Source organism: Lontra canadensis, unplaced genomic scaffold (genome assembly GCF_010015895.1).
Source record: "Lontra canadensis isolate GAN:19392208 unplaced genomic scaffold, GSC_riverotter_1.0 scaffold97, whole genome shotgun sequence".
NCBI lineage: Eukaryota > Metazoa > Chordata > Mammalia > Carnivora > Mustelidae > Lontra > Lontra canadensis.
The window spans coordinates 499,145-525,583 of NW_022631091.1; the positions used below are offsets into that span (position 1 = coordinate 499,145).

The following is a 26,439-nucleotide window of genomic DNA, read 5'->3' on the forward strand; positions in this document are numbered from 1 at the left end:
CTTTGTGAAAAGGCAAAGCCTAAATAAAACACATGTTTACAACCGTTCCGTGCCCGAGCAGATGGCAGCCGGGCACATGGGCACAAGGCTGATACTCCTCACCCCTGATGGAGCTGTTGATACGGGAGCGCTGCAGATGCTGTCATCTGGGAGAAACGTCAAGTCCGTCAGGACGTCCTCAGCCAGTGTGCAAGCAAAACGCAATGTTGTAGTCATAAGCTGGAGCCTCCCAGCAATGATCTTAAACTCTCTTTCTGTGCCCGCCCTCCTAGGCAATGTAGTGTTTAGTGAGTTTTCGGGGGTTTTTTCTTTGTTGACTCTTCTGCAGAGAATGCCCGTACATCTACTGATCTTGATTCTCTTCTGTCCTCCTCTGCATTCATGCCTAAGTGTCCACTAAAAAAAAAAAAAAATCATTTTTCACGAAGGGGCAATCGTTCTTCTCGGAGATAAGAGAGCCGTTTAGTGCTGAGTGAGCATGAGTATGGGTGTAAAAGGGAAAAGTTTCCTTTTCAAAGATGGAAGTCAGAACATCCTTAGCCTCGCTTTGGAGAACAGACTCGAGCCTATTGGTGAGGTCATATGTCCTCACACCCGTGTCCGCTGAAGAAGGAAGGCATAAACTGCGCAACTCTTAAGAGATTTAGAGCACTGACTTTGTAGGGCAAAAATGGTTTACTCCTTCTTCCTTTAAACCTTAAAAGAAAGAAAATATTTAATGAGGAACACTTGGCTTTTTCCACTAGTTACTGTGGAGAAAAGGAGAATTTCCTCGTATAACCAATGCAGCCCTCAAACAGTTCATTTTTAAATGAAGAAACCAACTAATTTTTAAGAAGCCATCTCCTCTGGGTGATTTCTTGGGGGAAGTAGCAAGATGGGGGACATACACTCTAGTGATAACACAAGGCATAAGTGTCCCCTTCCAAAGGTTCTGGTCCTCAAAGCCTTGGCTAGCCTTCAGAAACCAACACCAGCTTCATGTCCAGATTTCTCCTGGTCTGGCAGGAACAGCTATGCTGTGTGCTATCACTAGGGGTGGGAATGGAGAGAGGACAGATGGGTACCAGGCTGCGGTAATGGTTCTCAAGGTCCAAGTGAAGACCACCTTCCAGACAGACATCCAGTGCAGTCAGGCCCTCTAGGAAAGCAATGCCTGGAACACTGTTTTCAGTCTAGTGGCCTTTCAAGAAATGGTTCTTGAATTGCCTTCCCATCATCTAACCCTGCTCAGAAAGGCGACTAGCACACATTAGCTCTCATCCTGGTGGTTGTTGCTGTTAAAATTTGGCTATGATAGAGCGCCTGGGTGGCTCAGTCATTAGACTTCTGCCTTGGGTTCAGGTCATGATTTCAGGGTCCTGGGACTGAGCCCCAGGTTGAGCTCCCTGCTCAGTGGGGAGTTTGCTCCTCCTCTCCCCTCCCCAACTTGTGTCCTCTTTCAGATAAATAAATAAAATCTTAAAAAAAAAAAAAAGTAATTCCCTGGAGAGTGAGATTATTGAAAACTTATCTCTCTTAAGTAACACTAATAACATGTCTGCTGGGACGCTTGGGTGGCTCAGTCAGTTAAGCATCTGCCTTCAGCTCAGGTCATGATCCTGGGGTCCTGGGATCGAACCCTACATCAGGCTCCCTGCTCAGCGAGAGGCCTGCTTTTCGCTCTCCCCTCCCCCTGCTTGTGTTCCCTCTCTTGCGGCCTCTCTCTCTTTGTCAAATAAATAAAATCTTAAAAAAAATTTTGGCTACAATATTAGGAGGTATCTGTCATTCGTGCTTTAAATTGGCAAAGACTTAGGGCCTGGGAAAATCTCTAAGCAAATGCCTTCTGTTGATTTGTGGTATTTTTACTGAAAGCAGACCCCTAACTGTTTCCTTCCAAATTTTCTGTGTTCACAGGAATACCCTGGTTGAGAACCACTGTTGCTACCCTGGGAAGACTAGGGATAACCATGGCCTTTGAAATTGTTTATTTGGTAAATTCTGAATTGTACCCAACAACGTTACGGTAATTCCAACTTATATGTCATTGTTTCTCCTAAGTAATTCTGCAGCCAAATGTTTTGACTTCAAAGCCATTAAAATGTTTCCTTAACTGGGCGATATGTTAGCCGGGGCTGAATTCAGCCAGGAAAGAAGATGTGCTTTGAGTTAGGGCTACTTTCTGCATTGCTACATTCCGCATTTTTTTGATAGAAGTATTTCCGTACCAGTATCTTTATACTCGGATGTGGTTTTGTGGGATCAGATAATCTGATTACAGTACTTGCTTAGATGTGGGTTAAAACTGTCTGCATCAGCGTCATCCTGTTCAAAGGCTACAGCCTCTGTTCTGACCACACTCCCCGTCTTGCCACTGTGAGCTGCTGATTTAATAATGCAGGACAGAGTGAAACAGTGCGCATGGGCTCCAACGGCCTCCTTCCCTGGGGGAATACTCGTGGGCACACCTCACTGTCAGGTGAGGGAGTCAAGTCACCCCATCAGCATCGCCGAGTGGGCTGGGGAGTGAGACGTTGGTGAGAGGATTTCCACCGCACAGTCTTCGCTGTGACTCAGCCTTTGCCCAGATGTGAAATGGGGCAGAATGGAAACGATTTGCTTAGAATATGGGAGGAATAGCCATTTTCAGAGTTAAAAACTGTAAAAAATGGGGGATGCCTGGGTGGCTCAGCTCAGGTCATGATCCTAGGGTCCTAGGATCAAGTCCCACAACGGGCTCCTCTCTCGGCAGGGAGCCTGCTTCCCCCTCTGCCTGCTCGGCCGCTGTTCCCCCTGCTCGTGCATGCTCTATCTCTCTCTCTGTCTCTGTTAACTAAATAAGTAAATTTTTTTCAAAAAAACTATAGAAATGGGAAATATTACTAAAATTTATGACTTGTATATCTGAATATTTTTCTTATCTTGAATATAGTTAAATATATTTTATTTAAAACAATTTTTTTACTCTACAGAAACTTTGGAGTTTCTCTTTGCTCAGGTTTATGTGATTTTGGGGGAATCATAGCCCCGTTTCTGCTCTTCCGGCTGGCGGCCATTTGGCTGGAACTACCTCTTATCATCTTTGGTAAGAACTCGTTCTACACATTATTTCTAATGTGTTCATCTATGTTCCCTGCATTAATAGAACTTGATGGTGATTATTCCGCTTGCTATTAAGGAGGTCATTTAACTTCTTAAAGACAGCTGCTTGAGTTTTGAGTATCCCATCTGATTACATGGCAATGTGAAAGCCTAAATGCTTTTAATTTATTTTCTATCAAAGGGTCATGATGAGTCATGTTCAATTTAGCTTTCCTTGTTTAGGTTCTGAGATAAAGTACAGTACAGTGCTCTAAAAGTCTATGATATTGGGGAACAGAGCCAATAATTTTCAGTGGATGAACTCAGACCTTCCGTTTGTTTCAAAAGAAGCCTCAAATCTGATTATAGTTTTAAACGTTCTGTATCTATTAAGATCACATTTTCGTTTGCTTTGATGCAGACCTTGCTGTGTAGGAAGAACAGAGGACACAGAATCCCTTGCCCAGTAACCTCTGTTCTGGCCCTCGGGTTCATACTCTCCTTCCTGCTCCAATCTCCACAGGCCGCACGAGGGGCTAGAGCCAAAGTTTAGGGGCAGGGGGCTCAGGATAATTCAGTCCAGTGCTTCTCAGGTGCTGTTCCAACCTTTCTGCCTGGGTCTCATACCCGCCTCTGCCCTTCTTGGCAAGGAAGGACCCGGGGGTCCCTTTCTCACGTATCTTTCCACTGCCTCCATGTCCTCACTCCTGGTAGAGAATGTTTTATGTTTTTCATGTGTTGCTCTGCAGTTTAAATTATAATGAAAATATTGAGTCCATGAGGCCATACATCCTGAGTAATGCAAAATTCCCAACAGTGCTAGCCAGGGATAGTAAAGCTTCTAACCACTTGGCACCACCAAATTCAGCACAAGATTATTTCCAAATTATTTCATGGGATCTGAAAAATTAGCTCAGTGTCGATTCTGCGGCCAGCATGGAAAAGCAAAGGGTGCCATTGTTCAACCAAGACCAAGTGGTCAGGGAGTCCAGTGGTTCAAGGTCTTGGCTGGGGAGAGAGCCACACTTCCAAACCCTCGGTCACATCACAGTGTGATAAATACTGAAAGCAGAGGCACTGGAGGTGTGTAACACAGGGACTCCCCACCTGCCTGAGCCAAGGAGGAAGGAAGGATGTCTAGTTGAGATCGGAGACAGTAGAAATTGGCCACATGGGGAGTGTGGCTGGGGCTTCAGACAGTGGGAAGGCCAGTTAGAGGACAGAGACAGTGTGTGCGGTGGGGCCGGGGAGGGAGGTAAAGCTGCGAGGCAGGCCTGAGTCAGATCGTGGTCTTCCTAGTTCTGTGATTTGCTCTTTATCCAAACAATCGTGGAAGCTAAGAGCTCTAAGCTGGGATTGACAGTGCTAGGTTTGCATTTTAGAAGGCTGGCTCTGATGGCCCATCCACCAGTAGGTTGGACGGGGACAGTGCCGGTCATCAGCCAGTTAATCAGGTGAGGGCTCATGGCAGTGGGGTCAAGGGGATGACACAGGGAGTGCTGGGCATGGAGAGATTCAAGAAATAAAGTAAAACCAGCGAGAGGGATGACTGAGTGGGCTTGCTTGAGCCAGAGGAAGGTGTGAGGCCAGGCTCCCGGCTGGGAAAGGGGGAGACCGCCAGGCCCCAGAAGCAGAGTCTGTGTCTCTGGAGCTGACGGGAGCAGGGCAGGAGCTCAGGGGCAAGAGAGAGCAGGCAGAGGCGAAGCCTGGCTCGAGGCGGTGAGTGCTGGTGCTCGAGCTGGTGGCACCCACCTGCCAAGGCCAGTTGTGAAGTTTTCAGGAGTGTTGGAGCCCAGTGGTTAATTTAGCCATTATTAAAACAGGTGGGTGTTCTTCCCGTGATTTTTGCTGAGTGTATCCTTCCGAAGGAATTGCCAGACACAGGGCGTCACTGCAGCGCCCTTCCCAGCGCCTCATGTGGTGATGTCGGGGCACTAGCTCGGGGTGTCCCCGGGGAGAGTCCTTGCACCATGGAAATTGGCAAATGCTACGCGTTGGGGCTTTATCTTCTGGAGAGCTGGTCGGTAAACATTCACCAGCATAAGTGGACAGAGTGGGGGAGGACGCTTCCCAAATTTCTGCTCTAAAGACCAGCAAAGGGGGGGATGGTAACTGGAGGATCCCGTGAGGTGGGGAGAAGGGCCCCTGCCGATGAGAGGCTCCTGTCCCCTTGGGTGCTTCCAGCAGCTGCAGCCTGAGGGCTCCTGGGTCCATGGAGGAGCCCAGAAAGACTCTGAGAGATGGCGGCGGGCTGCAGCGGGGACACGTCAGACTGTGTGACGTGACCCAGTAAGGAAAGGAGGGGAGAGCAGGCAGTAAAGCTCTTGGCCGGGAAAAGGAAACCGAGGGGATGCCTATCTGGGGGCTGCCATTTCCCCGAGAGGCAGATCTTGGGACGCCTGGGTGGCTTAGTTGGTTAAGCGGCTGCCTTCGGCTCAGGTCATGATCCAGGGGTCCTGGGATTGAGTCCCACATCGGGCTCCTTGCTCAGCAGGGAGCCTGCTTCTCCCTCTGCCTCTGCCTGCCTCTTTGTCTGCCTGTGCTCGCTCGCTCTCTCTCCCTCTGTCCCTGACAAATAAATAAATAAAATCTTAAAAAAAAAAAAAGAAGGTGGGATCTTCTCTGCAGGGTCGACACTGAGGCACCTGTTGAGTGACTGTTTGGGGAGTGAAGGAATGGATGTGCACGAGAGTGCCAGGATGGTGGGGCTGCCCGGCGTCCGAGGAAGGGAGGGAACACTTCCCATAGCGTTAGAGGAGAGCAGGAGAGCTGGTTAGGGTGACCCGAGGGCCGGTTACAGTGAGTGAGCACAGCTGCTGCAAGGTGGCCAGGAAGGGGCAACGAGAGGGGGTGTCGCTGGCCGCGCCTTCCTGATGCTCTCCCGCCGTTCCCTATTCCCTAGGTATCCTGGCATCGGTCTGTGGTGGTCTCGTGATGCTTTTGCCCGAAACCAAGGGTATTGCCTTGCCAGAAACAGTGGATGATGTAGAAAAACTTGGCAGGTATTGTATGAATTTCAGTGCATCTTAAATAAAAGCAGCATTTCAAACTCCTGGGGAAAAAATACATGGAGAAAATTGAACATTCGTGGGGAGGGGAGTAATATCAATTCCCAACTCACATCCTAGGCAGAAAACTCAAAGTTGATTTAGGAAGTTAACGTAAGGGGCGCCTGGGTGGCTCAGTTGGTGAAGTGTCTGACCTCAGCTCAGGTCATGATCCCATGGTCCTGGGGTGGAGTCCCGGCCTCTGGCTGCCTGCTTAGTGGGGAGTCTGCTTCGTGCTCTCTCTCTGACTCTCTCTCTCACGCACGCGCGCTCTCAAATAAATAAATAAATAATCTTTGGGGGAAAGAAAAGGTAGGTTAATATAAAAAGAGAAGAACCATAAAAGAATGTGTATTCTTTTTTAAATGTGGTTAGGAAGAGGGAAACATTTCTAAGTAAGGTGTTAAAACTCAGAAACAATCTAAAGAAAAGGACAGCGAAAGGAAAGTAGAAATAACTTACATGTACATCAGTAGGAAACCGATGATGGAAATGCTAATGTGTTCTTGGTGTAGATTACTATATCGAGATTAGAAGAATTGAGATATATCTATGTGGAGTGACATGGTAAGGTCTTCAAGATGGGTCACAAAGTGAAAAGTTGCTGAACAATATGTTATAGTAATTATTAAAAAATCAAAACAATAGGAACCTCTCTCTGTACCTAGATGGAAAGAGAGAGGATGGAAAGAGAGAGAGATGATGGATAGACGGATTGGTAGATGGATGGATGGATAAAAGGAGACAGAAGACTGGGAAGGAGAGAGAGGGAGAGATTATGAGAGAGAGAGAAGAGCATCTAACTCATGTGCAAAGAAAGTTAATACCCAACCAGTACATAAACATGAAGAATTATATCAACAAAAATTCACAGAACACAAATTCTAATTTCCTCTGCTTAAAATGCTTCATAACAAAAAGAGGAAGAGAAGATATGGATATGAGAATGTGTAGCAAAAGATCTAACATTGTAATATAGACCAGCTGAGGATAGAAGTGAATTGGGAAGAAGACATCACTTCTACACTCTGTAGGCTTTTGTATTATTTGTTTTCTAATTACAACCCATGGCCTTGTATTATCTGCATAATTCAAAAAATAATGTAACAGCTAACTTTTAAAATAAAATCAGTAGTCTAAATAAAGACCTAGAAATTGAGGATGTGGATCCCTGAACTTTTAAAAAATATTGCATCAAAAATATTTATAAGAAGACTGACTGTGAATAACTTCATGGCTATTCACTCGTAGATGGAGGACAGAGTAGATGCTGACATTTTTAAAGTGCCTGTGATCCCAGAACTTTCGTAAGAAAAACTTAATGTATTTAAAATAAAACCATCAGCTCATTCTCACCAGCTGACTTATAATAGGACTGGCCAGTCAGAGGACAAGGGGACCTTTGCCCCAGGAAGTCATCCAAACAGATTCTGCAGCTTGTTTGGAAATCGAGTGACGAATAATGGCTTATTTCTTACCCAAAGCTCTACCTATTTTTCACCCTAGAACAATGCTACCTGAAATTCGGAGTGAGATGGAAGATTCTCTTTAAGATCTTGCCATTTTGCCAATCAAAATTAAGAAATGTATAAAAGGTGTTAAAACTGTGTGGACTCCTCTTGTGCGTTATACCATTGTAAGGTCCTGCCTCCTCCAGAAAAGAGGAACCTTTTGCTAACTGTGCCTTCCTAGACAATTGCTTGGCTTGTATTTGAGCTTGGGGGCCATGTCAGGGTGGGTGGCATCCCGTCCTGTCACATAGAGAACGTAGATGCTGCAATGCTACTTAACCCCTGCCTAGCGACCAAAAACAGGTTAAAAAAAAGAAAAAAAAGAAAAACCCAGGAGACTGTCACTTTCACTACCTTTGAACTGCGTGTTTATGCATGAGCGTGTTTCATGAAAAGCAGCTGTAACGTTGAATAGTAGCAAGAAAACACTGTTGGAATGAGTTGTATGATGTTTCATAAGGACTTTCTGTTTTCTCTTTGTTTTCATAGTCCATATTCCTCTAAATGTGGCAGGAAAAAGAAAACTCAAGTGTCCAGCTCTCACCTTTGAGGCCCGCTGCCAAAGACGAAAGGAAGGAGCTCTTAGGGTTGACCTCTCCCAAGGAACCGATGTGCCTTGCAGACACGTGTGTGTGTCCGTTTCAGCTGCATCATGCTCTGTGGCTCCAAGTGTTTGTCGTACTGTACAAAGACATTCAAATTATCCAGAGTATTTTTATATAATGTGGGATGAATTAGGATTTAGAGTGCTATTGATGTTTCTGGGAACACGGTGTGTGGCTGGCTTAGCAAAGCCAAGAGCCTGTTGTGTGGACAGGGACAGCGTGTGGACATCGCTGCCTCAGTTTTCCTCTGAAGCTGGAGCTGTTGTCTCCAGCTCAGGGATAGACGGACAAGAGAAGCCTTCCCTGAATTCTCACGGCTGCTCGCTCCGCCATGGAGGCAAGATGTTGCCAAGTGGGGATCTGGGAACAGGATGCAGCAATGGGTTCATCAGACCTGAACGAGGGACGAAAGCTCTGACCTGAGAGCTCTGAAGATTGGGGGGAGGTTGAAGTTCTGGAAATCCTGTTCACAAAGAGGCTGAATTGAAGAACCTTGGGCCACACGATACTGAGCCTTTCCTTTCTCTTCTTGCTTCGAGCTCTGTAAGCCACTGTGGCATCGGGGCCTGCCAGCATCTTCAAGCCTGACTCCGTAATTATCCACAAATTCTCCATCCAATTCGAGGATTTGGCTCTATTATTTCTTCCATCGGTTTTGGGCATGCGATGATTGGGGATAGTTTGGGTCCTGCCTTCGTGAGCATCTAAAGCCACACACTCCGTTCTTTACAGAACGAAATCCAGGAACTATGATTTCATGGGTCTTAATTTTGATCTTAAAGGGTTATTTATCTCGTACGTGTGAGTTCAGTTCTAGGACGCTGCCCGTGGTCAACAGTGAAAAACATGGACTGTTCAATCTCGACCCTTTTCAATCTTGACCCTTTTAACCTGTCTTGGGAAGAAGCTTACATTTTAATTTAAAAGGAAGGTCAATTATATCCACGCATAAAAGAATTAGCAGAAGCTTTGTAAGTGATGTCATAGACACTAATAGGAGGGATCTGATCTTTGTTTTGTTACGGAGACTTTTGAAATGTGGAGCTCCCATGCAAATATGCTCTCTTTTTTCTGTTGTTCTGCTTTATCTGGTACATTTCTTGTATTTTCAGTATATATCTCATGCAGATTTTTTTCATGAACTATTTTGTGTGGACAGACAAAACGGGCACCAAGGGAAATCTTGCCAACGAAGAAGAAAATCCTACGCAAACATGACCGTTATGTACGATGTGGGTGCCAACTGCAAACTAAGATTTTAATCCTTAAAGCACAATGAAACTGAGTATGAATGTTTGATTTTTCAGTGAAGTAAGCGCCACTCTTTGAGGACTTCACGCTGCAGTCACCCCTATCCGCGGGCACGCACGTTTTCTCTCTCTTTGCAGCCCTCTTTGCTGTAAGATGGCTGTTCCTCCTTGATACGCTCACCTTGGAGCTGTACCCTGAGTTGGTATTTTGGTTCTGGTAACAATAAAGAGTTTTAAATTGTCAAGTAACTTCGGTGTCTTTTCTCCCTCTTCCTGCTGAACGCTGTCACTATAAAACTGTCCCCACATGACAGTGTGTATTTCCTTTCTGGGCAGCCAATTAGCAAAGGAAATTAAGCCATCCACCTTCAATTTATGTTCGTTGTTCCTTCACGGGCTCTTGGTCCCATTCCTGGATTCAGACGTGACCCAGAATAGCACTCAGCCTCCCTACTGGTCTTGTATTACACTTGTAATGCCCGTTCCCTGCACCGCATACAGCTTTCTGCCCAGCATCCCCTGTGCTGGGCTTACGTCAAGTCATCGGTAACAGATTTCATTCCCAAGAATAGAATTTGTTCTCATGACTCCCCATACATGTTGCTGCTCTGAAAACATTCGTCCCTTCATCTCAGTGCCAGGATAAAGACCTTAAAAGATGTATGTCAAGCCATCTTTCACAGACAAGGTGAATATAGGGGTGATTTACTAGGACTTCTCTGTTCCCTTCTCTATGATCTTACAGGCTTCTTGGTTCTTTTTTGCAACTATGCCTTATGATAAAGAGAGAAATCACCTAAGTCTGCAAGAGGTACATTATTTAAAACTGGTAGTATAAACGAAGAACATGAAAACAATGAAGTTCAAGAAAATTAAATCAAAGGAAGGACAGAGTTTATTTTCAACAAATGTTATAGATGTGTTACTTTATTATTACAGGATGCAACAGTCCACGGGCGGGGAAAACTTATCCACAACAATACTAAAATACCTTGAGGTTTGGCAGTGGATGGCCCAAGTACAGTGTCTTAGTTTGATTACGGTCAATGATTTCTGAGCATGCCGACTTCCCTACCCGTGTTCCAGCTTCTAGATATGTCAGGGAATCACTCTGTCTCCCATTCACTTAATTATTTCTCATTATTCCTTCAATCCAAGTAACAAACCTTGACACACGAACATAGACACCAGGCTTATTGGGGCGGGCACAGCCAAGACCCCACGAAGTGACTCCTTGTAAAATGTACTTGTCCTTCTCAAAGCAAACCAGAGGCCCTCCACTGTCACCCTATACAGAGAGGGGGAAAAAAAAAAAAAAAACATGTGAAGATCAAACCGCAAGGGAACACTCCTACATTGTTGATGGGAATGCAAGCTGGTGCAGCCACTCTGGAAAACAGTATGAAGGTTCTTCAAAAAGTTGAAAATAGAGCTGCCCTATGACCCAGCAATCGCACTACTGGGTATTCACACTAAAGATACAAACGTAGTGATCCGAAGGGGCACGTGCACCCAAATGTTCATAGCAGCAATGTCTACAACAGCCAAACTATGGAAAGAACCTAGATGTCCATGAACAGATGAATGGATAAAAAAGATGTGGTATATATCTACAATGGAATACTATGCAGCCATCAAAAGAAATGAAATCTTGCCATTTGCAATGACGTGGATGGAACTAGAGGGTACTATGCTGAGTGACATAAGTCAATCAGAGAAAGACAATTATCACAAGATCTCTTTGATTATGAGGAATTTGAGAGGCAGGGTGGGGGTTCGTTGGTGGGGGGGAAGAAGGGGAAAATGAAACAAGATGGGACCAAGGAGGGAGACAAACCATAAGAGACTCTTAAGCTCAGGAAACAAACTGAGGATTACTGGGTGGTGGGGGGCCAGGGATAGGGTGGTTGAGTTAAGGGTACCAGGGAGGGTATGTGCTACGGTGAGTGCTGTAAATTGAGTAAGACTGAGGAATCACAGACCTGTACCCCCAAAACAAATGCTGCATTGTATGTTAATTAACAAAACAGAAAAATAAAAATAAATAAATAAATAAACCACCATCCTTTTATTATGGAATGCCATCCTTCTGTTACCCAGATGTAACTTTACCCAATATTTGAACATTCTCTTCCAATTAGAAAGGAACTGATTAATACATTATTTGAATATCTACTATATTCAGTACTTAACAAAGTGTATTTATCAAAACCCCACACCATTTAGTGTTCCCAGGGAGAAACTCCCTTGTGAATGTTATACTCATCCCTTCCCGCATTGGGGTTTCTCTTAGGCAGATGAAACCCCCAAAGCAATTGCAAAGTGGTCTTTGTCTCACACTTTCCCTGGCCTCCCTGCTGGAAAGACCACCCCATGAGTCCCAGCTCCCCACAGGACCTGTGGGCTGCGGCAGTGATGGTACGTAACTCCTCCCTTACCATCGATCTGAACTTAGGGCCCAAGAAATCCCCTTCGGGGATCTCAATCCGGATGCAGGGACAGACCTAAAATCTTTCTGGGTAGCATCTGGACGGTGGCCTGCAGTTGGTAAAGCCTTCTGGAATTTGCCGTTCGAGGCTGAAATATCTAAGAGGCCAAGCCTGGAGACTAACATGGTGCTTACCTGACAACTGTCGGTGCCTCCAGCCAGATTCCCAGCACAGAGCTCTGTCGATTTGACTCTTCCGTTCAGATACTCATAGCGATTGCACACCTTGTTCTCAATCACAGGCAGCTGCGCTTCCTTGAGGAGCCCCGCGCCAAAGGTGCCTGTGTTTAAAAAGATTAAAGAAATGGTTATACGGGATCCCCAACATGACCTTCCAGAACAGCAGAGCAGCAGTGACAGATCTCGTTTGTCCACGAGGTTGTATAAAGCAAGAAGTCAGTTCCGGACACTACCGGAATGCTTTTCATTTTAACCTTGAAGGTACAGATATTACGTAAGATTTCATGTTCCCAAGACCTGGATTTAATAATCTGGAATTAATATTTCTTGATGGTGTCTGGGGATACGTGTTATTTTTGTTTAACTATGAAGAAGTATTTTGGGGGGCGCCTGGGTGGCTCAGTTGGTTAAGCATCTGCTCTCAGATCATGATCCCGGGGTCCTGGGATCGAGCCCCACATCAGCCTCCCTGCTCAGCGCTCCCCTTACTTGTGCTCTCTATCCCTCACTCTGTCAAATAAATAAATATTTTTTTTTAAAAGAAATATTTTTCAATATGTAAAGAGAGATTGAGAAATGTGTTACTATAACATCTATTCATTTTCAGTCTCTTTTAGATGATTTTTTCTTCTACTTATATCGCAAGATTTTATATCCTGATTGTTTTCACACAATGCTATATAGTAAGGGCCTTCTTAGAATGCTGCAATTTTCATAATCAGTATTTAATGGGGGAATGACTGCTTCAGGAGTGGGGTGGAAAGTGTTTTAAGGTTAGGAAAGTGTTCTGCAAACAGGGGTGGTGGTTGTACAACACTGAGACTATACTAAATGCCACTGAGCCATACAGGCAGTGCAGTTTGCCCAAGATCACCCAGCAGGTCTGCAGAGGAGCTGGGATTTGCACTTGGGTGTGTGATGTCATTGCCCAATTCTTCACTCCCCTACTCCCAGGCTCCTACAGTGCCTTCCAACTTTCCACGTCTTTGTTCATGCATTTTATTTATATTCCTTAATATTTTCTTAGCTCTGAGTTCCCATAAATTATATAGACATATTTAGGGCTCCCAGTGAACATTGCCAAAGTATTTCCTAAAAGGGTATGACAGCGTAAAATTTCACTAGGAAAAAAAAGGCCACATCACCCCGCCCATGTCTGAGTATTTAATATTTTTTAAATACCTGCTAATAGGTGGAAATTGTCCTAGTTCATTTCCTAATTTGCATTTCTGTCCAAATTAGGAAAAGTAAACATTCTCCTGTGTATTTAGTTTACTTGTGGTATTTGTTCTTTCAGGAAAAACTGCTTTTTTTTTTTTTCACTTTGGCAAATCAAAATGGAACACTTGCAAAATAGCCAGAGGAAATGCTACTTTCCCAGATAGACACCCCCCGGGCATATCTCCATGTTTTCACAAATAATCCCATTTTCCAATTTTGCAAGCCCGACTTTAATGCATTCTGCAAAAAAAAAAAATCTTTGCTAGCATGGAACGGCCAAGGGATAAGGTGCTATTTCTTCTCCAAAGACTTTGAATACATTTGGAAAGCTGTCTTCAGTTTGGAAAACTTGGCATTCAATCCGGAGTTGACAGAAGCATGTAGGAGGACCCCCATTTGGGAAGGAGAGGCTTGCCCTAGGGCCTGAGGAAGCACTGGGTTGGGGGTGCATGACTTGAGTAGATGCGTGCAGGGACCAGCCTTCTCAGAATCTTTTGCTGCGAGTTCATATATCCAAGTGTCTTGCTCCTGCATCTGCTTTCTGAGCAAGAAAATATCCTGATGCTGGGGACAAAATCCACCAGGAGTGGACAGGAAATGGATGTGGTCTGTGCGGAAGTGCTGCCATCGTGTGGCCACAGTGGACACAGCACCTCCAAGGGCTGCGGGGGGCGGGGCTGAAGGTGACCCCGGCGACGGAACCCTGATTTCAGGGCCGGTGGGGAGCAGGAAGCAGGGCCTCTGACAGCGCCCCGGACGGCTGATGAGGGGCTAACCTGAAGGAGCCTCTGGCCCTGGACGTTTACCTTGCTAGGAAATATCAAAGTCAGGGAAAGCATGCAGACCAAATGGGAGGACAGGCCGATTTTTACCTCACCGAGAGGCTAACACTGACCTGATGTGACTGACTATCGCCCAAAAGTCCTGACTTCTGTTTTGGGATTCCTCCCGGTTCAGTGAACGTACTGAGAACGGTCTTCTCCCCGTGGCTGTGAGGGTGAGGCCAGGGTCGATGGGGGAGCACAGTACAGGTCGGTAGTTTGCAAAATGTGGGTGGAACAGAAGGATGGCAGATGGGCTGTGAGGGCTCAGGCCCCCAGGGCTTCAAGGTCCAGCTACACACGGGCTGTGTGCGTGCGTGTGCTTCCCAGGACACTGCCCTGCCCGCCTTGGAGCCTCGGATCCCTCATTTGCAAAATGGGAACAAACATATCGAAGTCACAGGAGTTTGTGGTGTTTAAATTTGTTTTGAGTGTGAAACACTGGAATGGCCCGTCACCTCCACAGGGACAGCGCCATTTGCGATGTTCCCCTTCACTTCTTGATGCTCACAGCCCCTGAAGTGCAGAGAAGGGGTAGGGGAACGTGCAAAATCCGGGAGGTGAGGTTTTACAGATGTACGAAAAATGCGGAAAGGAGGAAGACAAATTTAAAGCGATTCAGACCATTAGTTTTACACCTTTTTTTAAAGCCACAAGACCTGTCTTGAAATGAAAGCGAATGCAAAAGAATAACATGCAAACCACAATTTGAAAACCCAGGTTTTACACACGACCTTCTTCCAGGCCAAACGGCACAAAGAGGTAAGGTGACGGGTCCGGTTTGCCCAGCGAGCGGCAGGGGCCGAACTACTTCTCAGGGCTCCCGACTCCCCTTCTATGCTCTCACCAACGTTTCTGAGAAGGCGAGGCAGAGATGGAAGACATCCTCACAACATTTCGAGGCCTGAGTCTGATGGGGTGTAGTTACCATGAGGGCCTAATGCAGAGAAGATGGGGTCCTCAAAACGTAATACGGGGTGCTAATACAGGACCATGCATGAAAGTTTCCCCTCTCATGTACACCCCAGCAACCAATACGAAAACCATCCTAGGGCCGGGACCCTTCTTCCTTTCCCCTAGCTGTCATTCTGTCCCACCACCGACAGCCTCTCCACACATATGACGGGCATGTGGGTATCGGGGGAGACGAGCTTCACAGGAATTCTTGTTTCACACTGTGTCTGAGAGCTCGGTATGGCTAACTTCACATGGAAAATAATCGAACGGCCTCAATTTGCAGGCTTGCTTCAGAACTTACATGGGGATGTGATATTAACATTGAATTTATGGGCCAACAGACTCAGAGAAACACTACCCCGTCCCTCACCCACGTCCCTTAATGACCAATTATGGAGACTTAGGCAGGACCCCAGCCGAAGTTAGGAGAGGCGGACCTCACCACTAGCAGACATTTGCACACACGGACATGTTCCCAAGGAAACTAAACCAGTTCCTGGGAGAGTCACGGGATTGGTCTCACCTTGGGTTTCTCCCCAGCCAGTGATGTAGCACAACGTCCGGTCGGCAACCACGTAATTGGCAGATGGCAGACAAGCTGGGATCACCTTTGAGGTGATGACGGCGGGGCTGAAAGAGAACGATCCAGGGTTCCAGGTGCCTGCCCCACCACGGCGCTTCTGCCACCCACCCGCTGGTCGCTCCCAACAGGTGCCCATGTTCAACAGGTGCCCATGTTCTCTGCGCCTTGTTGACTCACCCAAATGGATCTGTTCTCAAAACCGCTGTTCATTTAGCTTTCTCTACTGAGACCTGTTTCCAGATATCACTAACTTTATGTAACATAAGCAAATTCGCCATTTTGTCAGACTTAGTAAAATTCTATTTCAACAGGGAAAATTAAAACAAGGACAGGAAGAAGAATTCGCGTGTGTGAACTGCGTGTGGATGTCTCCGTGTGTGTTTGTACTGTTGCTTTTTAAGTGCCCTGAAATACATCATTTCATTTGATTTCCACCAAACACATTACCATCCTGAGAGAAGAACTGTCAACCGGAAGGACGTGAAGAATCCTCTGGTTATGAATGTGTATCTGCTGACTAGTGAACATTAAGCCAGCATTTCAGGAAGCGCTGAATCCCGATGAATGAATTCAGTTCCCGACGAACTGAATCCCGATGCCTTCCTTTCAAGAGCACAGCCAGAATGGGGCAGAATGGGACTGAGCCCAGATTTTCAGTTCCCCAAAGCCCTCGTGCCTTTCATGTCCCCCACCCCCACCCCTTCCCCACAACCCTGTGTCGTGCTGCTCTTCCTAACATAAACGAATGTCTTCGCTGATGTTGGGGTGAAGAGCACGGGTGAGCTCGGACCTGCTCAGCTTTATCAAGGCGATGTCCGCACGCGTGGGCTCCAGGAACAGCTTGGATGCCTCTATCTCCTGCACGTCTGATTCGAGATTGAGTTCTCGGTGTGCGCCCAGGATGATCTTGTATGAGGCAGGCCTTGAGGATCTAGGAAAAAGACAGTGACATTAGGAACAAAATAGCATGCCAGCCCCTTCATCAAGTGCCCTTCTGAGTCATAAACATGCCGTCGTCTCCCCACTTGGCTACCCACAATCAGTTTCCTCCGAGTAGAAAGAGAGAAGTTCACTGTTTACCTAAATCTGGCCATGAAGGAATGCTCTTGGGCCACTTTTGGCCTAACCACAGAGGAAGAATGAAATCAATAGTGAAGTCAGTACAAGGACAGACACCCATCTCAGGAGAACCAATGCCTGTCCCAATGAGCAAGTCTTCCTGCCGTTGACCCAGGCCTACAAACCTACCGAACTGGGTTTTCCTTCTTTGTTCTCTGTAGAAATGCTCCCCTCCTCCCTCATCCAATGGCCCTGGCAATTCTGCCTCAGCCTTCACATCTGTTCCTTGGTCCCGAGTGTCACTGCCATGGAGGGAAGGAGGAAGGGGAAGAGAAGGGAAGGCAAGGGAAGGGAAGGAAAGGGAGGAGGGATGGAGGAGAGTGAGAAAGGAGAAGGGGAGGGAGGCAGGGAGTCTTTTAAGACAAGTCCTCATATCCACTGTCCCCTAGACATACCTCTCCAGGCAGTGGGCAGCCGTCAGCACCCACTCTGGGGATATTAAAGTCCCTCCACAGAAGTGCTTTCCAAATCTAGAAGAAAAACATGCCAGAATTTTAGTTCAAACCTGATGGTATGTTGTACAGAAAGCCAGAAAGAAGAGTTCACTCGATTTTGATAATGTTGATGTTCCCAAAGGAAAAGGCTACTAGCCCATCATCAGGACGCCCAGAACTTTGAGTTGGACTTCAACAGTGGATCTTCCAGAAGGTCTCATCCTCACCACACTTTAGATGGTGGGGGAAGGCTCAGGCACAGCTTGTCCATAGGAGAGCAAAGTCACGTGGTGGAAACGGGATGCCCACGTCCACGGTTTGGACTTGCTGGCCTTCAACTCCAACAGAAGTGATCAGCTAAAGATCATCCCCCTGAGGCCTCTTTTATTTTTTTATGAAAAGACCTCTGCAAGGCTTGATGAGTCCTTCTTCAGGGAGCCAAATGTGACCCTAAACAGCTGTGATTCCTAGGAGCCTTCTCATTTTACCCTCTTGGTGTGAGCTGCCTTTCTGAATAAAGCCCATCGTTAACAACAGCAGGCAGGATAATTAGCAGTCAGGAGACAGAGAACAGCCCAGTTTGGGAAAGACAGAATCTGAAATACGTAAAAGGTGAAGGTTGTACAGCAAGGAGCTAACAAATGAGAAGGTAAAGAAAGGAAAGGCAACTCAACAAAACAAGGACAACTATAAAACCCTCCAGCATCTTCAACACTTCTCCAGCGATACTGGGACGTGCTGTCCATCACTCCATCTATAGATTTCAACAACAGCCACCCAGATCAAGGAAACTACTCCAAGGTGGGCTACTGTCAAGGTAAAGAACCTAGAAAAATATAATCTAAAAATTTTTTGTAGCCTTCCTTCCTCCTAAGATCGACCATAAAGGCAGGTACAGATCCCCGAGCTGTGCGGATTGGACGTAGAAAGGTTTTGCGGGGCTTACACAGAAGCATGAAACTAAGCATTTCTGGAAATACCGTTACCTTGTTCTAAGGCTGATTTGCCAGGGCCAGGAATGTGGGTTGGCCACGCACCCACCGACAACCCTTCCAGGACATTTCTTTGGCTCCACCTGGGGCTTCCCGCAATCGAATGAACCAGATGCTGCACCACGAAGTGGAAACAAGAGTCATATTTCAAGAAGGGAAAGCAATTCTGTCACACAACTCAAGAGAAATCAGTGGGCCACGGCCAAAGCACTGAGGTTTCGACATCTCAGAGCCCAAACTAAATAGCGAGATTGTAAGCACATTTAAGGACATTTTATTCTAAGTTTCAAAAGTGACAGTAGACAGCACAGAACCTTCTCCTTTCAGGAAAGTGTAAGGACTTCTGTATTATTTGCAGGGGAATGGGGAGGAGAGGGACTAAGCAGATTGGTAGAAATAGGTGGTAGAGTGGAAGCTTTGCTCAGAGGACCTGACTGATACCAATTATTATTGACTCGATGTGACAGATCTAGGTTCCCGTCTTCATCACCCTCCTCACCTTCTTTGTCATCATGATTGCCCCCTGAACCACATCAAGTTTACTGAAAATCAGAGTTGTCATCTCCGCTGAAAGGCACCATGGGTATTTTTTAATGTGAAGCTCTGTGTGTGCATATATGCACACGTGTGTGTTTGTGTGTGATTGTGTGGAACAGAGCTAACTGTCCTGAACGTCTCTCAGCCAGCTTCTGGACAGGACTTCCAGGAGCTTCCCAAGACTAACCCAATCCTCCGGGGGATGACTGACATTCACTTGTCCATATGCTCTACCTACCTCCTACCTTCCCACCTAGACAATAGGGGTCATGCCCCATCTTTGATACCCTGCACTAACGCCCAAACAGCTCCAGCCTCTAGAAGGCTAGAGTATCTGGTGGCGGCCAAGAGCTGCCCCCGGGGAAGTTACTGTTATTTCTCCTCCATGGGAATCGAAGAGTGTCAGCCCAGCTGTGGTGCCCGTGGCAGGAAGGTCAATCCTGTCAAGCAAGCAGCCTGTCCAACATGGAGAACCTGGCCACGATGAGGCAGCAAGGTGTTCCAGAAGGGGCAGAGCTGAGGACTGGGAGTGACCAGCTGAAGGGGAGGCACCAACCCCACTCAGGGCCTTTCAGATGAAAGGGCCTCCAAGAGAGCTTATACGGAAGAGAGAAAACAGCCACTCAAGAAGGATTCAGCGGTTAAACTCACCCTAAATCCAGACAAGGAGCCAAGTGAAATCTTGCCCATCACCCTGGCCTCCCCTTCCTCCCCACTGCTCTACCCAGGATGGCCCAAGTGCAAACCCTGCAAAGTGGCTCCTGTGCTCTCCCCCGCCGTACCCCAACTCCTCCCCGACCACCTCTGCTTGCTTGTCTACACCGCCTTTGCAGCTAAAGCTTCCCCCTCCCTCGCTCTAGCCCCTCCACATGGCAGACAAAAGCATCTGCAACCAAGCTGTGCAAAAGAGAAGTCCAGCCTTGTTTTCTGTAACCAAGACAAGTTCTCTTTGCAAAGAAGACAGGTCAGTAGAAAAGTAACACAGGGTCCAAATCGAAGCGGCTTACACTGTTCTCCAGAAGTACCCAGGGATTTGATATTCCGAACTTTTTTCCTTTTCCTGATCCAAGCTTCTTCCTCCCAGAAAATCTCAAGAGAAATGAGGAAAGAACCCAGACACGTTTTCTCTCAGTTCTATGGGTAAGGTATGGGTAACGAATACTAATCTTAGGGTAAAGGAGATTTGGGGCTTAGTAAAAACCGACATTGCTTCTCACTGAATCCTCAGGATGACAATTTGTAGGTTTACAACGTACATTATACACGCAGCAGATTCACGGTGTTTGCGAATTTTCTGACTTCTCAGGCGCTGAAAGGGAGAGCTTTCGATCCGGGGTGGGACTTCCGATTTGTTTCTCAGGCATCCCCCGCGGGGCACGGAGAGCTCAGTGAGAGCATCCCGAGGCCGACGGGGTCACCTGTTTGCTCTTTTGGAGGACTGTGTATTTACTTTATTTAAGGTGTCAGGGAAGGGGGACTCCCTAGTAACTGGAGCCACCAGGAGGACAGATCCAAGAGGCCTGTGAGGAAGAGAGGGCAGCCCAGCTGATGTGCTCAGTGTTCAGCCCTCCTTCTGCAAATCCGTATCCGGGAGGTGCTGCTGCATTTATGTGAGAAGTCATTTCCTTACACAGAGGAAGGCAACTTACCACACTGAGGGATATCACAGTAGTCAAAAAGCTTGCTCGGATTCATCGTGTAGCACCAAGGACCATTGACATCACCATCAGGATTACGGCAGTACTAGGGGGAAAAAAAAAAGACAGGGGTATAGGGCACCAGGCGCAGTGGGACAGAGAAGGGCAGAGAAGGTGCTCTGACAACATGTCCCTGCTGTCTTTAGAGGATGAAAGGTAGCGTCCCCAGTAGTTTGCCGTGGGGGGCAAAGTCACTCTTGCTTTTGACTCAGCTTGCTCAAAGAAGCTGTGGGTGACTCCCCTGGAAGGAGGGGTCCTGAGGGGCCCTGAGGGAGAGGTGACATAAAGGGGCCTCCCCTCCAGCAGCCTGGGTCAGGGGGCCTCTGGGAGAGCAAGCAAGAGAGGACCATGGGCCATGGCTGACTCGTCTTGTCCCCGGTTCACATCAGCCATCTACTCCCCAGTGACACCTGCTCGCTTCAGAAATTGTTCCCAAGAACTGTGTGCACTCCATGGGTCAAGCCACGGGAAGGCAGTGTCTCCCTTTTCCTTTCCTATACGTACCCCCAAAGTAAACCATCCCATAGCGTGTGTAAGATTAGCGGAAACCCTACCGCGTGGAGTCCGCATAGCCCATCCATATCCTTTTCTAGAAAAATTTGACTAAAAGGTCATGAAGGTCATCCTTGACTAAGAACGCAGAAGACAAACACTAGAAAGTAGAAACAGGCCACGGTACTAAAAATAAGCAGAGAATGCTCCAAACGCAAACAAAACGAGGAGCCCGAGGACAGCAGTCACAGGCACGGAGGTCTGCTGGCCGCGCAACCACAGTCGCCAAGCGGATGCCAGTTCCACGGACGCTTGTTCCCAAGCTCTCTCCCAATCCCCTCTGCCACCACCAAGGACTGGTCTGGGCTGACCTGCCGTGACACGGGGCCAATTCTGTTTGCAAAGATTGGTCAGGAAGAGGCAACATAGAGTTCCAGTCAAAGCGGCTTACATTTTTCTCCAGACCTGCCCGTGGGTTTGTTTCCGGAGTGAAAATATTGTGTCTGTGGGGCTCCTGGGCAGCCCACTCCTGGCAGGGGACGTCCAGAACCGTGGTAGCCTTCTTGCCCCGGTACCCTTTGCCGTTTCCAAACATGCAGTCTGTGGAAGGAAGGAGAACTGGGTGGCGACTTGTCTGACACAGACCAGGACGCTGGGGAGCCGCGGCAGCCACACTAGGGCTCTCAAATGACAGTCTCTGAGGTCACAGCCTGAGAGCACAAGTTACCAGAAACGCTACTGCCTGGGAAATAATCGCCAAGGCAAGATGTTAGCGTGGAAATTCTGACCAGGACACGAAGACAGTCACTTTGATAACGAGCTGAGTGGTAAGACAGAGCCCCCAGAGGAGTCGCCTCAAACAGACGCCGCTGGGACCTGCCGGGTGACCGCGAACACCTCACCCTCAACGTGGGTGGGTAAAAAGAGCAAATTGAAGAGAATTTTTATAAAAGATAGTATTTTGGCTAGAGCTGTGCTGTGAGTTTCCACCCTTTGGGGTAAAGGGGCTCATGGAGAGACGACTGGGATTCCTTCTCCAAGCCCATCCCTCGCCCCAACCTAGGGAAAGGGGGCTTCCCCAAGACCCCTCAGAGAACATGGTGCGGGTCCCCTAGGGGGACCCAGGGCACCAGTGCTCTGACGGCCATCTGGAAAATCCAAAATGCAAACGCTGGGTGGGCTAGCCTCTCTGCCAAGGGCGGGGGCTGTGCTGGGCAGCCTGCAACCCCGGAGCTTGCCAGGACTGGGGTAAGGGGGTTACCCGCATGCCAAATGTGGGGCAGGCACAGGGGAGAACCATGGCGGGTCATCCCAAGTCTTATCTAGGAGGGACACCGAGATGGGCACAGAGCCCCCAGGCTCACAAGGAGAGAGCAAAGAGATTCAGCACTTCAAAACCAAATCCAGCATTTCTAGTTCTCCACAGGGGAGGCAAGGATTTGATGTTCTAGCCATGCTGGCCCCCGCTGCCGTGACCAACCTCTCCCACCACTCAGGCTCAAATTGTAGCCATCGCTCAGAACCGGTTTGTTGTCAAGTCCTAAAAACGCAGCCCACCCAACGTGCCACCAGCCATCGCAGCTCTGGCTTCCCTGATGGCACCCTGAGGCTTGCCTCCACGTGGCAGACCCTCGGGGGGGCGGTGCTCTCCCTCCATAACGTGGTCCACCCCTTATCATCCTGATGCCCACGTGTCTACAGGTCTGGTCACGGACTTCCCACCTGACTCAGAAGGGTCATTTCCACTCGGAGCTTGGGGCACCGTCGGGGAGTTGGTGTCACTCTCTTCTGTGTCTAAGCACTTTTTCAAGTTACAGAACTCCCAGCGGACAGATGGGTCAGTGGTGTAACACCAGGGGCTTTTGTCACCGTCTGGATTTCTGCAGTAGTTCATGGTCAAGCCACTGTAAATTCCACAACACAGGCCATGAGAAGTGGAGAATCTTCTGGAGCATCCCTGTACCCGCACATTTTGTTATAACAGAGGGTTAATAAGTGAGTTGGAAATATGTCCATTAAAGAGACCACGGGTACCAATTTTTATATAATGTGACAAACACAGATGGTTCTCAGCTTCTAAACAACTGGGGACATTTAAAGCAGATTCTGATTTTTACTTAAAACATCAAAAGTAGTATGTGCTCCGTATAAAAACTGAGATAATATAAAAATGTGTAAATGAAAGTACCCAAATATCTTCCTTTCCCTGGGAGTGGGACATACATTCCCCAGGGATGACCAATATTGAATTTAAAGTGCACGTTTTACTTTTCTGTGCACCTTCATCTCTCTCTCTCGCTCTCTGTATGAGTACACAGAGCTGTGTAAGTTGGAATTAAAACTTATTTCCTATCACATGACAGTGTGATAGGTAGGATGTGTTTCTGAAGGACACCTTCCAGGGAGATGAGAGGATGGGGAGGGGGAGGGATGGGGGGAACACGGGAATCCAGCCTCCCCTCACTCCATACCCCGCGAGGAATGCAGATGACACTAGAGGAGGAATAATGGGAGATGTGTGGGTGCACAAGAGGGGCTGAGAGCTTACGGGAGACTTGCCTCTTCTAGAAACTCATATAAATAGACTCACACAGTGTATACTCTTGGGGCCCTGGCTTCTTTCCTCAGTGAGACTTCTGAGCTTCATCTGTGCTATTTGAGAGTATCAGTAGCTTGTTCTTTTTTATTGCTGAACAGTATTCCATTGTAGAATATACCCCCAACGACTGATTCACTTTCTTATTGATGGACCCTGAAATCAATCTTCAGTTTTGGGCTATTACGACTAAAGTTGCCATGAATATTCTGGAAGGTATTTTTGTGGACCCATGTTTTCATTTCCCCTAGGTCAATATTCAGGGACGGGACTGCAGGTATTTAAGGTAGAGCAAGTGTCTGCTTTTGGAATATTCTTTTCTCTACTTGCGTATCTTTCTGCCAGTACCTCTGTGTCTTGATTACTGTACTTTTATATTTAAGTCTTTGAATCAGGGTGGGTAAGTCCTCCCTGATAGATTGTTTTGGTGAGTCTAGGTCCTTTGCATATAGATTTTTTTTTTCCAAAAAGAAAAAAAGAAAAAAAAAGCTACAGGAATTTTGCTCAAATGTAGGCTAAATCTAAAATCCAATTTGGTAAGAATTTAAGAATTAGTATTGACTCTTTAAAGCCATAAACAGTTTATCTTTATTTAGATCTTTTAAATTTCTCTCAACAACATTTTGTAGTATGTAGCATGTAGTTCTTGTACACACTTTGTTAAATTTATCATTAAATATTTTGGTTTTGATACCACTGTCAATGATATTGTTTTAAAATTTTTCTTTTCTAACTAGTTATTTCTGGTGTACAGAAGTACAATAGATTTTTGTATATTGACATTGTATATCCTTTTGTATCTTTTGATTTTACAGAATTCACTTATTTGTCCTTAGGATTCTGTATCTATTAATGCAGTTGTCTATGAATAAAGATGTACTGATTCCTTTCTAAACTTCAGGCTCTTTATTTCTTTTCCTTGTTCCCAATCTTACAGAGAAAGTGTTAATCTTTCCTCATTAATATATTAGCTGGAAGATTTTTATAGATGGTGTTGATCAAACTGAGGAGATTCCCTTCTATTCCTAGTTTGCTAAGACTTTTTAAAATCATGGATGAGTGTTAAATTTTGTCTAATGTTCTTCTTTATCTATTAATATAACCATATGACTTGTCACTTTTATTCTGTTAACATGTTGTATTAAGTTGATTGTTGGTAAATGTTAAAACAACTCTGCATTCAATTCATTAATTTTTGTTAAGTTTTTTTTGTCTACATTCACAACAGAAAATACTCTAGTTTCTTTCAGTAATTCTTGTTTACTTTTTGTATCTCAGTTTTTTGGGCCTCACAAACTGAGTTGAGAAAATTTCCCTCCTCTTCTATTCTCTGTATTGTTCCCTTCTTAAATATTTGATAAAATTTAATAAAATTTGAAAATTCTACTGGGTCATGGAGCTTCTTGAACCTGTAAGTTTATAATTTTCTTCCTATTTGGAAAAATTTCTGCCATCATTGCTTCAAGTATTTTTTTCTGTTTCAGTTATTTTTTTCTCCTCCAGGGACTTGATTTAAACATGTGTTAGACCTTTTGATATTTTTCCAGAGATCCTTGAAGTTCTGTTTATCTTCTTTCAGTCTTTGTTGTGATTTTGTGCTGTAGGTTGTACAGCTTATACTGTATTATTTTCAAGTTAACCTTTTCTTCTATCATGTCTAACCTGATGGGAAGGCCATCCAGTGAATTTTTCATTTAATATATACTTTTTAAAATCCTGTCTTTTCCATTTGGCCATTTTACAGCTTTCTTTTCTCTTTAGAACATCCAATTTTCTCTTTTATGTTCATATTTTCCTTTAAATCCTTGAATATAATTATTATATCTTTTTAAATTTCTGGCTGCTAATTCCATCATTTCTATCATTTCTGAGTCTGCTTGTTTTGAGTGATTTTTCTCTTGGCTCTGGACACATTTAATGATCTTTGCACGTCTGGTAATTTTTAAATTTGTGCCAAACACTGTAGATGCCACATGACTGAGTGACTGGATTTTGTTGTTTTCCTCTAAAGAGAGTTGAGTTTATGTGTGACAAACAGTTAATTTACTTACAGATTATTCTGATCCTTTTAGGATTGCTTCTAAGCTTTGCTAGAAGCTGTTTCTAGAGTAGCCTTTATTTTAGGAATACATTAATTCTACTTCTGAAGTGTGACTCTTTAAAAGTCTCTACTGAATGCTTATGGTATCCCATGAGGTCTCTACTCTCTGTCAGAATCTCAAATCTCTGAACTCAGAGTCTCCCAATGCTGTGTAGGTTCTATAATCCCTGTTTATCTCACCACTCTCAGTTGTTCTCTCCTCAGTAACTGTTCTTTGTCCTGTGAACCTTGTGGAATCTCTCCCTGTGTGTGTGTGTGTACCTTTATATTCAGCCAAGGATTTAAGAAGAGCTGTGCATATTTTTTGAGCTCCTTCTCTGCACAGATGCTTTCTTCTTATTATTTATTATTATTACCCAGCCTACAAAATCTCAGCTGCCTCAGTAAGCCCAATTACTAATTTGCTACTAGTAATTTATTTCTCCTTCTAAAAGTTCTCAGGCCTGTGATACCTGTTGTCCATCATATGGACAGCTTATCCCCTACATTTTATAAATGTTTATGGCAGAAATGCTGGTCTTTGTCCATCTACCTGTCCAGTTTGCCTATCAGCATGTGTGTACTTCCTGACACTCATCTGCCCTCCTGCTTTTGCTCTTCATGTCCTGGCAACTCATACCACTGCCAACAACTCATGCTCAAGACCCATGTGTCAATACAACTTAAGTGAAATGTACTAGATGATATACATTTTTTTCAGATACATATATATATATATATATACACACACACACACATATATACA

At 45.9% G+C, this 26,439-nt stretch overlaps 2 protein-coding genes across 3 annotated transcripts in view; one reads left to right on the top strand and one right to left on the bottom strand.

Annotated features, from left to right (window-relative positions):
- The window catches only part of SLC22A3 (solute carrier family 22 member 3), a 93,387-nt gene extending 85,116 nt beyond the window's left edge, over nt 1-8,271 (top strand). Inside the window, exons 8-12 of one of the 2 annotated variants that reach the window (XM_032837196.1) lie at nt 1,900-2,008; nt 2,955-3,067; nt 5,966-6,065; nt 7,617-7,705; nt 8,111-8,221. In XM_032837196.1, coding sequence (XP_032693087.1) covers nt 1,900-2,008; nt 2,955-3,067; nt 5,966-6,065; nt 7,617-7,662 — 368 coding nt within the window. In that variant the 3' untranslated portion in view covers nt 7,663-7,705; nt 8,111-8,221. Of the gene's footprint in view, nt 1-1,899; nt 2,009-2,954; nt 3,068-5,965; nt 6,066-7,616; nt 7,706-8,110 lie in introns of both variants that reach the window. The other variant, XM_032837195.1, reaches the window with a different exon arrangement.
- A 2,077-nt stretch (nt 8,272-10,348) lies between these two features.
- The window catches only part of PLG (plasminogen), a 36,220-nt gene continuing 20,129 nt past the window's right edge, over nt 10,349-26,439 (bottom strand). The window contains exons 9-17 of the mRNA XM_032837213.1: nt 22,720-22,901; nt 21,449-21,597; nt 20,458-20,551; nt 18,266-18,386; nt 17,241-17,315; nt 16,517-16,657; nt 15,667-15,773; nt 12,100-12,245; nt 10,349-10,764 (exon numbers count right to left, since the gene is read on the bottom strand). Coding sequence (XP_032693104.1) covers nt 10,603-10,764; nt 12,100-12,245; nt 15,667-15,773; nt 16,517-16,657; nt 17,241-17,315; nt 18,266-18,386; nt 20,458-20,551; nt 21,449-21,597; nt 22,720-22,901 — 1,177 coding nt within the window. The 3' untranslated portion in view covers nt 10,349-10,602. The remainder of the gene's footprint in view (nt 10,765-12,099; nt 12,246-15,666; nt 15,774-16,516; nt 16,658-17,240; nt 17,316-18,265; nt 18,387-20,457; nt 20,552-21,448; nt 21,598-22,719; nt 22,902-26,439) is intronic.